The sequence below is a fragment of the Engraulis encrasicolus genome, chromosome 23 (assembly GCF_034702125.1).
Source record: "Engraulis encrasicolus isolate BLACKSEA-1 chromosome 23, IST_EnEncr_1.0, whole genome shotgun sequence".
Taxonomy (NCBI): domain Eukaryota; kingdom Metazoa; phylum Chordata; class Actinopteri; order Clupeiformes; family Engraulidae; genus Engraulis; species Engraulis encrasicolus.
The window spans coordinates 17,947,541-17,962,540 of NC_085879.1; the positions used below are offsets into that span (position 1 = coordinate 17,947,541).

Here is a 15,000-nt window from a genome sequence, read left to right on the forward strand (position 1 = left end):
TGAAAACACTTCACAATTTGGAATCAAATGAAAGATCGAAGTAAAGTCGACAGGACTATTTAATTCCGAATTATTAATTCGGAATTAAAAACCTCATGTAAACGTAACCATTGTCTCTGCTTTGTCTGGCTCCATTAACTGTTCCCAGGTGTGTTAAATGTATGGATGCCAGATGTTTCCGAGAGGTCAGATAGATAGATAGATAGATAGATAGATAGATAGATAGATAGATAGATAGATAGATAGATAGATAGATAGATAGATAGATAGATAGATAGATAGATAGATAGATAGATAGATAGATAGATAGATCCTGTCCACCCACCTGTATATTACATATACAGTAAGACAAGGGTAGGGAGGGATGGCTAGACATGGAGCAGGCAGGCAGACACTCGGTGGCACTACCCTGAGGACTACGGTGTTGTTGGCATGTGTCCAGCAGGTGCCCACCCCACTGCACCTGCTCATGGCCCAGCCCCCAGCCCTGAGCCCTGTGGGCCTTGTGGCCCTGTGATGCCAGCTGGCTGAGAGAGGAGAGGCGCACGGTACACAGAACCAACTACTAAAGCCAGAGTTATGATGTCATTGTTAGCTGCTCCACGTGTCTCTCTCTGCTCCTCTTGGGCCCCACACCTGTGCCACAACACCACAGCCTCCCTCCCAGTGCCAGGAGCCTGCATGGAGTGGAGAGGAGAGGAGAGGAGAGGAGAGGAGAGGAGAGGAGAGGAGAGGAGAGAAGAGCGAGGAGAGGAGAGGAGAGGAGAGATGAGCGAGGTGAGGAGAGGAGATAAGCAAGGAGAGAAGAGGAGAATGGAAACGGAAAAGAGATAAATGAGACTGAGAAGAGGTCAACAATGCAAGGAGGAAATGAGAAGAAAGAGAGCGAGCGAGAGAGAGAGTATAGATGAGCAAAGAGGAGAGGAGAGAAGAGGAGCACCCCACACAGAATATGGTAACCATGTGGATGACCATGTTGCATATGTGACACATGACCACAGTTCCTCTCCTCTTCCTCACTTTGGCTGGAGAGGTGAATACAGAGGAGAGGAGAGGAGAGGAGAGGAGATGAGAGGAGAGGAGAGGAGAGGAGAGGAGCGGAGTGGAGTGGAGTGGAGTGGAGTGGAGTGGAGTGGAGTGGAGTGGAGTGGAGAGAAGAGAAGAGAAGAGGAGAGGAGAGGAGAGGAGAGGAGAGGAGATGAGAGGAGAGGAGAAGGCAGGAGTGATGTAGGGGGAGGAAGAGGAAGAGGGATGTAGCACAGAGTAACGGGCAAGGGCAAGGAGAGCAGACACCTTACCTGTTGACAAAGGATCAGACTTTTGAGACGCCGTGGCCATGTTGCACATGTTGATCCCAGGCGCCAGACAAGGAGAGGGGAGTAAAGATTAGATGAGAGGAGAGGAGGAGAGAAGAGAGGACAGAGGAGTAAAGAGGAGAGGAGAGGAGACAGGAGTAAAGAGAGGAATAAGGGGGAGAGGAGAGGAGAGGAATAAAGAGTAGAGGAGACGAGTGAAGAGGAGAGAAAATATAGGGTGCCCCACACTCGGTTCCATGACATGAGAGCCGAGCTCATGAAAGTTTCAGAGCCCCAGTGACGCGGCGCACCGCCCCAACTCCATTCACACGACATGGGACAGGGGACAGGTAACAGGCTGCCAGTCACTCATGCCCATGGTCCACACGACTCTGAAGCTGCTCTAATTTACCTGTTGGAGTCTCCATGCAACTTTAATCTCTTACCTACCTACATCCCTTTAAATTATTCACTCAGCACCATGTTTGTGTGTGTGTGTGTGTGTGTGTGTGTGTGTGTGTGTGTGTGTGTGTGTGTGTGTGTGTGTGTGTGTGCGCGCTTGTCTATTTGCTGTATTATGTGTTAATGTGCTCACAGACAACAAGAGGAGGAATGATACATGACCATATACAGTTGAAAGTGATGACACATAATGTTTGAAATGTACACAGCTTAGACAGTTGTACCAGCTCTCTGTTGAGTTACAAACTGCTAGAGACACAGCGGCCTATTCTCCTCAATTACATTCACTGGTCTCCTCCTGACATATCTGCAAGTCCTCTTACGGTAGGGACACATACTGTACACACGAATTTGTGAACTTTGCCATTCATTCCTATGAGAGAGGCAAAGGCAAGCGATGGCAAGCGAAAGCAAGCGAACAGGAGCGAAGCGAAGCGAAGCGAAATTATTAAAGACAGTTTAATGTTATGCAAATGAGGAGCGAATTCGCCTGCCGCGGCCCTATCAAATCAACAACATAACTGTTCCATTCCATTTGATTTGCCGCGACGACCTGATGACGGTTGGATTTCGCCTCTCTTCACTTCGCTTGCATCGCCTCCAATGTGTCCCTACCGTTAGATCAGAAGGGTGAACTCAGCATGATGCCCTGTCCATAAAAATACATTACATTACCCACATATGACATTACATTTATCAGATGCTTATATCCAAAGTCACTTACGTAAGAGGACGTGCTGCGCTGTAAGAGGCTTGATTTCTGTACTGGGTGAAGTAGATGGAGAGCCATCGGGGTCTGGATATACAGTATTATCCTCCCTAAACAGCTGGAGAATCGAATCAGCATGGCCATGACCCAAAGCTGGGGGAGCTGCACCAGTATTACACTGCACAGCTGAATGTTAGCAGCAGTAGCAGTAAAAGTGACATGAGTTCATCCTTGTTCCACGGTGTCTTACAGCATGGCCAGCAAGGGCCAGCGGCACAGTGCTCAGGGGCACCAACCATTGTTGACCAGTGGGGGGCCACCACAAGACATAAACTTAACAAATATTGCTTTTAAAGGGGGCACCAGTGAGGTATAGTGCCCGGGGACAACATGAGCTTAATACCAGAGATTCTTTAAGTATATAGAGATATGCCAACATAATAGGTTGCTATGAGCACCTAACATGACCAGGTTCTGGTCTGCCTAAAGGGGCGTGTCATAATACTCCTTGCATTGAATAGAACTGTCCTTAGGTCTGCCTAGGTCTGCCTAAAGGGGGAATTCACCCCCTCCCCCTTGCAATAATAGAATCAGGAAACAATGGGCCAATGGAACCTCTCTCTCTCTACTCTCTCTGTTAATACGGTCCTGCCAACAGTGCCGTATGTCCGTTCGTACAGTGCAGTATATTATGGTCAGTTTTTAGTATCAGGTTTAGGTTTTTGGTCTGGACATAGTTGAATATTCTCCGGCGTTCACATAAACATTGTCTGGTGCCAATATAGAAATGACCTCACATAGTAGCGTGGCACTTTCAAACTCCAGAAATTGTCAACCAAAGGTTGGCCAGGGAACATAGGATATGCTCCCCGGTAGCACCATGTCAAACATCTGAAAGGCTTCCCCTAGTAGTAACAGCACTGTGGCCCACAGCTGTCGCTAAGGTAGTAACAGCATCAGCACCGTGCCAAATAGCTGGAGGACAGCAGCATCATCAGCAGTAGGAGGCACATTACAGTAGCATCACGCTAGCACCCCCCAGTGTGTTGGTTGTATAGCATCAGCACCACTCTGCACAGTTGGGGGTAGCATTAACAGGAAGAGTAGCACCATGGGCAGTCATGGGTAAGCAGTTAGGGTGTCTGACTTGTAGGCCAAAGGTTGCCGTTTTGACTACTGACCCACCAGGTTGGTGGGGGGAATAATAGACCAGTGGTCTCCCCCATCCTCCTCCATGACTGAGGTACCCTGAGCATCCCGCTGCACTGCTCTCTTGGGGTGCCGTTTGGGACTGCACGGGTGAGGCATAAATGCAATTTCGTTGTGTGCAGTGAGCACTGTGTGCTGTGTCACAATGACAATGGGAATTTTGCAGGTGGACTTTCTTTTCTTCACTTTCATGACCCACGTTGGAGGAGGTGGAGTTGTGGGCAGCATCATCAGTAGTAGCCGTAGCACCATAGCTCACAGTAGTGGTGAAGCAATCAACATTACAGTAGCAGTATCTCCATACAGTAGCAGAACACAGCTGGAAGCAGCATTAGCAGTAGCACAGCAGGGGGTTAACGTCAGTAACATTAGCAGCCACAGCAGTAACCCCATGGACCATGGCAAACTGCTGACTTGTGAAGGTCATTAGGAAACTTAATGAGGCCTACTGCTGTGCCTAGCATAACATGAAGCCCACAGTGGATACATACCATAATAACAACATTACATTTAGCATTATAATACATTGCACTGTTCTTAATAGGCACTTTTATCCAAAGCCCCTTTTACTATGATTGCCAAGTGTCTCTGTCTCCCACATGGTATGTGTGGATAATGGAGACAGGCTGTGAATGTAATTCCAACACGTCTGCTGTTTAGTTTTGCATGGTGAATTGCCGGGGGTGACAGATTATTATTACTACATAGCTGGTTTTGTCTCGATTGTGTCTACAAATGTGTGGCCATACTGCACATTGACATATTACATATATTGATTCAGTCATACAGGTAGGACACCTGAAAAAAATGAATGCAAATATGACAGTATACGTATATGACATTCCGGTAACACTTTACAATAACGTCCTATTCACAGCTTTATAAACATTTTATTAACATTTAATAACAATTAACATTTAACAAATCATTTACAAATGTTTGTAAATGAGTAATAACCAAACTATGACTGCACAGTGGAGTGGGAATCAATTTCTACTGTGTCAGTTTTATGTAGTTTCATGCCATCTGGCCTTTGGAGGAAGCTGTGAATAGGACGTTATTGTAAAGTGTTACCGACATTCCTACTAATTCTAATTATTTTGCATCTTGTCTTTCATTGAAAGCAGTTAAAAAGTCAGTAGGCCTCTTTAAAATGATGTGCGTAGGCCTAAAAAGCATTAATTCTTTCATATATACACAGACTCAGACAATACAGCACTGGAGCACCCCAAATATCCTTCATATCCTATTATCTGAGGTGCAATGAATGCTTTAGGGCTGCCTGAGCTGCTGCCATTACGGTGAGCTATGAAGCCCATATGGAGGATATTGGACACATATCGGATGTGGAGTAGCGTACAGGCCAGGCCAGGGTCCATTCATACACTTCATGCAGAATGCTCCTGTGTCCTTAATTTGACTTTGATGGGCTTGCAGGTCTCTGGCTACTTTCGGAGGTACATAACTAGTAATTGAGACATGAGCTTTACAAGTGAGTATTATAGTAGGCCTACATTGAAATGATGTAAATAGGGTTCACTCATTTTATACATAGGTTTCAGACAATAACGTACACAGCATTAGACCGCAGATTGGCTTTTATTTCCTATTGTCTGAGGTGCCATGAATGCTGTGTGCTCACTGCTGTCTCTGGTGAATGTTTTAGTGGTGTCTGGGCCACTGCCATTGTTGTGAGCCGTTACGCCCATATGGGAGGATATGGGAGACGTTTACTGTGGGATGTGTAGTGTACAGGCCAGGCCAGGCCAGGCCAGGGTCCATTCATAGACTTGATGCAGATGTAACTGAGCGCTCCTGTGTCCAATATCTGGCTTTAATGGGCTTGCAGGCCTCTGGCGGCCTGCCAGTAACAGATCCCGGGGCCCGTAAAAAGACACACAACGCGCTGCGGCTTACACATCATGGTAACAGTACACCGTATTCTCGCGTCTTTGTCTTTGTCTTTGTCTTTGCCTCTTTGTCTGTTTGGGCTTCCTGTCTACTTTGGCTAGCCATTTCTTGCAGAGTTCAAGGTCATTATAAAGGAATCAGACATGGTCCGTTTAAACTGGTCTTTTTATTAATAGAACCAAAGATTTTCAATATGGCAACAGCATACTCTGTCACCAATGCAACATCATGGGGTAAATTCCAGGCTCCTAAATGAGTGGGACTTTCCCATTGAACTTGGTTCATTCTGAACCCCCGCTAGTCTCCTAAAAGGGCATGGCAGCCATATGAGGGCAACTTAGAACCTTAGTACATCATATCAATTCTGGGACAAACTCCTAATGAACAATCTCCTCTTCTTCTCTGCTATAATATCATCATGCTTTGAGAAAGACAAGTGTTTTGTTTTATGAACACTAGGTAGCACTATTGCAAAAGAACTGGGAAACATTCAATATGGTCGATCAGGTCTGGTGAGTTAAACTCATGTACATCGTGTACACATAGGCCTACTGTGCAAAGCGTAAAGACAGGGCAACAAAATGTGTTTCTGTGTAATGTGTAACACGACAGGGCTGACTAAAGTTTACACTGGCTTTTTTCACACTGTTCACACTGTTTTCTCTTGACTTTCCAGAGGTCTCTGTCCCCTTGAGTATGAAAGAAGTGGGTGGCTACATAGAGAAGCAAGTAGCATATTTATCAGGTAAGATGTTATTTACTTGTTATTTACCATTTAACAGCCAGTCCACCACATGCCCCTCAGTGTAAACCCTACCACCCCTCTGCCACCTCCCCTCACCTTCTAACAGCACTCAGACCCAGCGGCTGTAGAGATTAGGTGTGATGTTATTACAGTAGTGCCTGCACACTTAGAATGGCTAACAAAAGGATATACCAACCATAGTTGTGGTACCTGTACACATAGTCCCAAATATTGTCCTTTAGCGCACATGGCCACACATAGAACAGTGAGAAGGGCAAGCTCAATTCCTTTGCATGTCTAGAACATGTCAAGGAACTGACTCTACCAAAATACCCACCGTCCTCCCCCACCCCATCTACTGCCTCATCACTTCACCCCCTTCTTCCCCTGCTCAGCATCAGTCCTTCCCCTCCTCCCATATGCTGCTGGAGCTTAACTCTGACCTATTAACACTAGCTAAACTAAGCTAATGCTACGTGCACTAAGACAATGCAGTGAGATTAGATTAGAGGATCAGATTACATTCAGACATATTGTCATTACACATATATTATACATAAGGGGTAATAAATGCAGTAACTTTTAATTACAAATGTGCCTCATGTTTTAATATTAAATGCAGCATGTGTAGATTAAACATAGTATTTCCATGTACAGCTAGTGCAACAGCTCAAGTGAAGGTGGGTTAGACCACAGATAATCCCATTAGTTGGTGTTGAGATAAACCCTATGCTCTCACACATGAGCTCCTTATGGCATGCGGTATCCCTTGGCTTCCCACTGTGCGACAACCAAAGACAATTATTTGGTACGGTGGTCTATGTTTAAGAATAGCCTAATACAATAAAACCTCTGAATTCTCATATGAGAGTCACAGATTGTATTAGGCTTCTCATGAATTTGTTATGTATCATACATTTCTTCCATTTTTTGTCACCCTGCATTTATAAATATGAGGTGACAACAAAGTTTGTCTCTCATCTAAGTTGATCTTTAACATACAGGTACCCTTAAGGGTGTTTGGCTACCACACAGCGGGAAGCATAGATGAGCTCCTTACAGTCCCAGACACCCCTTGGTATCCCGCTGTGCTATAATCAAATACACAGGTGCTGCGGTACATGTATGAGATCAACTTGGACAAGAGTCAAACTTAGTTGTCATTACAGATGTATAATAAAAACACAAGTTAACAGGGAGTATCCAAAAGTAACCATTTTTTAGAGTGGCTGCACCTATTCGGATTGCTGCACCTATTTTGCCATGAATCCAACATAAAGAATATTTTTGTCTTATGTGAACATTTCATATACTGTACATAAATAACAGTCATTATGGAAATATTGCAGTTTATAGCTGGCAGTATTGTGGTGAAAGAAGGTAAAATGTAAAATTTCTGAAAGGTGGGCAATGAAACTTAGTTCCTCAGAAGCTGCTAAGACTGGACCTTTTGTTGAACCCTGCTAAGTAAGAAGCCAGACTGAGGATGAAGCCACAGGTGTGGGATAGAGTGACGCGGGTAACACGGCCCACTGTATTACAGTATGGAGGGTTAGGGATAGGGTGGCCAGGATAGAGCTTTTGTCTGGGCACATGTTTGCGTGGGTGTACTTGTGTGTGAGTAGGTGGGTTTCCATGTGTGTCATGCATGCGTGCATTTCTATCTGTCTGTGCGTGTGTGCGTGCGTGCGTGTGTGTGTGCGTGCGTGCGTGTGTGTGTGTGTGTGTGTGTCTGTGTGTGTCTGTGTGCATGTTTAATCTAATAATGTTGCCCCTGGCTGCCACCAGGTGGTCGTGGCGAGGACTCCAGTGTCATCATCACCCTGCCAGAGTGCTCTGAGTTCTGTGACATCCCAGAGGAGGCCCTGGCCAAAGTGCTCACCTATCTCACCTTGATCCCCAGGTGGGTGACATGTGTACTATACACAGTAGGTCACATACACCGTAAATGTTGTAGTCATTGTTACAACACTTTGAGAGTCAATCTGAGCCTATGCATGTGACACACATGCACATGATCAAGGGATATAAAAATAATAGTAATAGGCTAATAAATAAGTGAATCAATCAATCAATAAACAGTTTATAGTGTTAATTTACTTATAACCTGACTCTCAGATGAACATACTTCCACATTAATCAGCGGGAGTCAGGTAGAGAGTGTAGAACCAACCAGATAAGTTGTTCAATTTGACTCTCCAAGAGTTGAATTATCGCTGCAATATTTACACTGCACAGGGGGTGTTCATTAGTCCTTTTGGAGACTTGATTTTTGCAATATTAGTATACTTAATGCACTGGGTAGGCTCAATGACATAGAGCTCTGGACAGAATAAGATAATCAGATAATCGGTGTGTCTATGTTTTCCTTTGGCCATGGTTGTCAATCTGAAATCCTCACCTCTCTCTAGAGGCCTGTGTGATGTGTATGCAGTATAAAATGATAGATGGGTATTCATTTGCCCTTTCGTAAATCTGACTGATGTCAATGCAGCAACACAGGGTCTGTGTCATGTATTTATAACATGATAGATGGGGTGCTTATTTGTCCTATTGGGAACTTGATCAATGTCAATGTAACACAGGAGACTGCACAACAAAAGTGAGACTGATTACTTGTCACTTAATGCATGTTTTATCTTTTAATTATTCCGTTAGCACCTTTATTGTATTGGTAATGCAGAGAGCTGAATGTGTTTTTGTGCTTTTGGAAATGTAATTCATTAGATAACAAAAGAGACAGGAGAGAACAAGAATAAGATGAGCCAGAGCTGGATGGACCAAATTTGTGACTGGATTTTGCCGTTCTGATATGACTGAGTCATTGTGTCCTTATATTGCTGCTCTGACTCATAGTCTGGAGTGCTTTATTTGTGTGTGTTGTGTGTATTGACAATGTGTATGTTTTATAATTTTCCATTTGAAGTAGGTGTATGTGAGATTTTATTTATTTATCTTTTACTTTTATCACAGAGCTCGACAACCTGGAGTTAAATTTATCGTCATATTAGACCGGCGGTTGGATACATGGGGCTCGATCAAAACAGCCCTGGCAAGGATTGCGGTGAGCTAAATGATCAGCCTCCTTCCTCTTACATTTTACTGTTCACACTGTAGTAAGTAAAGTAAGTAAATTTTATTTATAAAGCACATTTAAAAACAGTGAAACTGACCAAAGTGCTGTACATTGTCTAACTAAAATGTTAATCAAAACAGTAAAACAGTTTCAGCAGCATAATAAACATTTTTCAGCATAAAGGGCAATAAGCAAAAATGTAGGCCTAGGCTATATATGGTAGGCCTAAATATGCTTCAAATAAAATAGTTAAAGTTAAAAAAGTTTAAAAAAAAACCCTAATAATAAAATTAAATAAATATATAAGGTGTTAAAGGGCAAAAAGGTGAGAACTATGAAGCAATGCTAAAGTATAAAAATTGTTTTTAGTCTGGATTTAAAAGAGGTAGTGGGGGAGAGTCTGATGTTGGGGGGCAAATCACGTACCGTTCACACTGTACGTGTACATACATTTGAGACTTACAGATATTAAACTATTTATTTGTATATACTTTATAGTACATATATAGCAGTAAGCTATTCTTGTCTAAGCGCCAGAACCAGCCTCTTGGGACTCAACACTTCTGTGAGAAACGGTGTGTGCACTTAGCTAGACGTGGATCGATGTTGCTGTCCAAGGTCCTGAACTTTTTTGCGTTGGTGGCAAGAAAGGGAATGCTTTTGTCTTCCAGAGTCGGCTCTAAGTTTCTCTTCCCTCAATTGCAGTCAGTTAGGTTTTTCAGTGCAAGTATTTTCTATGGGTTCTGCCATGTGCGGACGTCCTATTTCTTTTGTTCACCTCTACTCGTGTTCTTGTAATTTGAGAGACCTGCATAGTGACGGTGTCCGGGCAAACAAAAAAGCACGTGTAGGCGGCACCTGTCCCAGCAACAGCAACGGTTACGTGGAAGTTTTACATGATGACGCTTTTTTGGTAAGGGAGGGAGAGACTGAGAGACAAGAGGGTAGAAGAATGCAGACGCTGCTGCCACCCTGCTGTGGCAGCGGCACTAGCGCAGCGGAGCTCCGTCCCGGTGCTATCGTCTGCTGCACCGGGCACCGACTCTCAGGACAAGATGGGCGAGGTTCAGACTCCACTTCATCCGTTACAAAGCTCTCTCGTCCCCGCTATGGACGAACCACAAGACAGCTGCATGCCCAGATTAAGGAGGGCGGCGGTAATGCTCGTCTTTTTCTTTCTGCCTCTCTGTCTCTTCTTTGTCCGGTCGGTGCTGCTAAGAGTTTCTCAGAAGTTTAGAGAGGGGCGGTGATTGGTGAGGCAGAATGCGGCAGCGAACGCGTGCATGAGCGCGGGATGGTGCAGGCGCGTGGAACATCGGAATTTTAGCCTAGTCATGCTATTGGTGCTGGTGGTGGACGTGCCCGCTCGTGCTGTTCTGTTAATGCGGTGCAATAAAACCCTTCAGTGTTGTCGTTAAACTGTCGAGACGGTCGTTTTGTGAGAGAATAGTTCACCTAGACGTCAGAGGGAGAGGCGACGTTCACCCGAGGACAGATGAATGTCAAGTGCATTTTCGCTACCATAGCTGCAAGGAATAATGCGTGTTCATGTATTGTCTGTTAGCGTTTAACGGTCGCTCCCGTTCATCATCCTGTGCAGTTAAAAGTAGGAGCTTCCCACGCCAGTCAGCAGAGAGACGTGACGTCATTTGAGATATAGCCTAAGTGCAGTCTCCAGGCTGTCTGCTTTTAGCCCCGATGTGTTTTAGTGGAAGACTTTCCGAAGTTTGCAGACAAACACGGACACATTGTAGCCCACTTGTGTCAGTTTATCGTTCTTTACTATTAATAAAGTCTTGCTGCTTCAGATAACATCTGCTATATTGTACCAACCAGACTGCCGACTCAGCACACCTGCGATGTTCTCTGTGTGTTGCGTAAGAGTGCATGCAGTGAGTCAGTCCATCTCTCTTGCGCTCTCTCTCTCTCTCTCTCTCTCTCTCTCTCTCTCTCTCTCTCTCTCTCTCTCTCTCTCTCTCTCTCTTGCTCTCTCTCTCTCTCTGCCAAAGTGCTGCAAGCAAGGGCGTCCACGGTGGGGAGATGATTATTCTGGGTCTGACTATCCAGAGTGGGAGGTATTAAGCTCGAGGCATAATGGACGTTTAGACGATTTTGACTGGCACTGTTTTCTGTCCAGCCTGATTTGTAAAACAGATTAATGGCTCTGATATGGAGCTAAGCCAGTCCAGGACGCTTTGGTGCTGTGCCAGAAGTTGTTTTCATCCTAGAGAGATAGGTGGTGATTTTTAGAGTGCGTGCCCTTGAAAAGATGTCCTTACACCCTGAGGCTTTCGGCACCACTTAAAATTCTGCTCTTGTGTAGCCACTGCAATACAGCACTTTATTCACTCTTTCAGCACCAAACACATCAACACACACACACACACACACACACACACACACACACATACACACACACTATTGTCAGACACATGGCTACTTAAATGAGACTGTATTGCTATTGGTTCTATTTTTTCTCTTCTCATCTATCGCTCTATATCTGTGTCTGTCTATCTTCCTCTGTGTCTGCCTCTCCATGCCTGCCTGCTCTCTGCCTGTCTGCCTTAATATTTGCCTCTTTGTCGGACTTTTAATCTGTCCATTTGCCTATATCCATTTTGTACCCCCCCCCCAGCTAGTCCATGTTTATCAGTTCCATATTAACTAATTTACTATCTAAATTCTCTCCCTCTTCCTTCCCATCCCCAGGCCTCCCTCCCTGATCTGTGTCTTTCTGTCTATTTGTTATATGTACTCCCCCACACACACACACACGCACACATACATGCATTCTCTCTCTCTCTCTCTCTCTCTCTCTCTCTCTCTCTCTCTCTCTCTCTCTCTCTAACGTTTATTAAAATGTACTACAGTCCACGTTTACTCACGTTTACTCATGTCCAGGTCTCATTACCTGTGTGTGTGTGCGTGTGTGTGTGTGTGTGTGTGTGTGTGTGTGTGTGTGTGTCTCCAGGTACTTCATATTTACTAAAAGCTCTCTCTCTCTCTCTCTCTCTCTCTCTCTCTCTCTCTCTCTCTCTCTCTCTCTCTCTCTCTCTCTCTCCCGTCCGCAGGCCTCCTTCCCTGGGAACCTGCACCTGGTCCTGGTGCTGAGACCCACCAGCTTCTTCCAGCGCACCGTCACCGACCTGGGCTTCAGGTTCAGCCAAGAGGACTTCATGCTCAAGATGCCTGTGAGGACACACACACACATCACACACACACACACACACACACACACACACCTGTACACACACACGCCTGTACACACACACCTGCACGTATACACACAGATGCGCACATGCAAACACACCTACAAACACACACACACACACACACACACACACACACACACACACACACACACACACACACACACACACACACAGTAATTAATGACTAGCTTCATGGCATCAGCTGGGCTGCTACCCATAATGCAGTATGATCGTTATGCCTGATCATATGACCGTGCCAAAAGGCAACAGCTAGTACAGTAGCTGTACCAGCACAACCATACCTACTGTACCTGTCTTTTTGCTTTTCATACGTTTTCGTCTTGGGAGGTCTACTAGAGATTGTTTACATGTATGAGTGCATGTGTTTTTTGTACCACTGAATGGTGTGTGTGTGTTTGTGTGTGTGTGCGCGTGTGTGTGTGTGTGTGTGTGTGTGTGTGTGTGTGTGTGTGTGTGTGTGTGTGTGCGTGTGTGTATGTATGCGCCTGCCTCTCTGCATGCCTTTTTTGGCTTCTGGTTTATACTTTGCGTTTGTTTGTTTGTTTTGCATGCTTAAATAGCATTTCCCTCCTCCGCAGGTGGTGATGCTCAGCTCAGTCACAGACCTGCTGCACTACATCAATGAGAACCAGCTCACCTCCGAGTTCGGGGGGACCCTGGACTACTGCCACAGTGACTGGATTGTCCTGCGAACGGTGTGACCCCCCACGCCCCTACCCACACACACACACACACCTCAATCCCCCTCTTTCCCACTATCAGATTAAGGATGTTGAATTCATTTTTTGTCATCTTCAGATTGGGCTACATTAGGTGAATTCAGGCCGACTGAGAACCGTACTGGTGCCCGTTCCCACATCTAATGAGCGTTCAGGAGACAGAAAGTTGGTTCTCGATGCGAACCAAATAATTTTTTTTGTCTCTGTGAGCAGTGACAACACAATGGATCAGGCTCATATGGGTAACACACCGTAGTCACATAAGGAAAAGTTCAGAGCCTTGTATGAATGCAGGTGGTTCACAGGTAAGGGCTTCCGCACACCGGCACTGCTCAGCTAAAATTCGATTGCATTGTTTTGAATAGAACCACGCACACTGACGCCGATGTCCGCCGACATTCGCCGATGTCGGATAGCAATTAGAGACAAGTTCTATTTTGTCGGCGCCGCCCATTGACTATCAATGCAATGTTCGTGTGAAATTGGGTTTGGGGGTCCGAATTCCGCCAGAAGCAAAAGTGGAGTCGGAGCCAGCGTGCGGCCGGCCTAAGCGCTTTCATTCCAAACGTAACTGGTGTGGGAACAGGCACTGGCACCATTCTGGTCGGCCTGAAAACAGTATGAGTGAGAGAAGTCAACACTTCCACATTCTGACTATAAGCAGCATGTTCCCTGTCCCAATGTTTCCCCTTGTCTACTAAACTTACATAGCATATTGTACAGGCTGGCTACACACTTGTGTCCAGACATTGGATGTATTATAGTGAACAAGTGAGCAATGTCTTATGGCTTAAGGCAGCTATCCCATGCATACTATACATGGCAGAGATGTACACAATATTCAGCATTTATTTTTTCAGCTTCCCATCGCAGTAGACCACTAGATGCAATGCAATGCAATGCATTCACAGGATGATGGTTGTTACACAATAAGCACAGTGTACATACAGCAGTTGCCTAATTTCAAAGCAGTTTTCTTTTTATAGCTGACCTCATCATCATCCTGCTCCTCTCTTTTGTTCTTTTTAAGAGAGTGAAGCTTGCTTTATCCTCTGACCACATCGCTGGTAAACTGATACATTCAGATAAGCAGATAGAAGTTTGGCAGGCCTGGGCTAACAGCGTCAGCATTTTTTTTTTATCTGCAAAAATCCCTGAAGTGTGTGTGTGTGTGTGTGTGTATGTGTGGATGTATGTGTGTCTGAATATCTGAATGTGTGTGTGTGTGCGTTTGTGTGCATGTATGTGTTTGCGTGTGCGTGTGTGTGCGTGTGTGTGATTGTGCGCGCGAGTGTGTGTTTTGCGTGTTTGTGTGTGTGCCTGCACTGTGTGTGTGTGTGCCTGCACTGCACTGTGTGTGTGTGTGTGTTTGTGCGTGCGTGTGTGTGTGTGTTTGTGTGTGTGTGTGTGTGTGTGTGTGTGTGTTTGTGCGTGCGTGTGTGTGTGTGTTTGTGTGTGTGTGTGTGTGCAGGCTATTGAGAGCTTTGCGGTGATGGTGAAGGACATAGCCCAGATGCTGCAGGCGTTCGGGACGGAGCTGGCCGAGACAGAGCTCCCGGAGGAGGGCAATGCCATCGAGTTCCTGCTGCTCTCACACACCGAGAAATACAGACGACTCAAAGTATGTATTAGTAGCACTTT

General features: G+C 45.3%; 1 protein-coding gene across 1 annotated transcript in view; it reads left to right on the forward strand.

The window, feature by feature from the left end:
* The window catches only part of mcf2a (MCF.2 cell line derived transforming sequence a), a 70,598-nt gene that overhangs the window by 11,501 nt on the left and 44,097 nt on the right, over positions 1-15,000 (forward strand). Inside the window, exons 2-7 of the mRNA XM_063190689.1 lie at positions 6,263-6,331; positions 8,120-8,234; positions 9,305-9,395; positions 12,479-12,598; positions 13,219-13,335; positions 14,831-14,980. Coding sequence (XP_063046759.1) covers positions 6,263-6,331; positions 8,120-8,234; positions 9,305-9,395; positions 12,479-12,598; positions 13,219-13,335; positions 14,831-14,980 — 662 coding nt within the window. The remainder of the gene's footprint in view (positions 1-6,262; positions 6,332-8,119; positions 8,235-9,304; positions 9,396-12,478; positions 12,599-13,218; positions 13,336-14,830; positions 14,981-15,000) is intronic.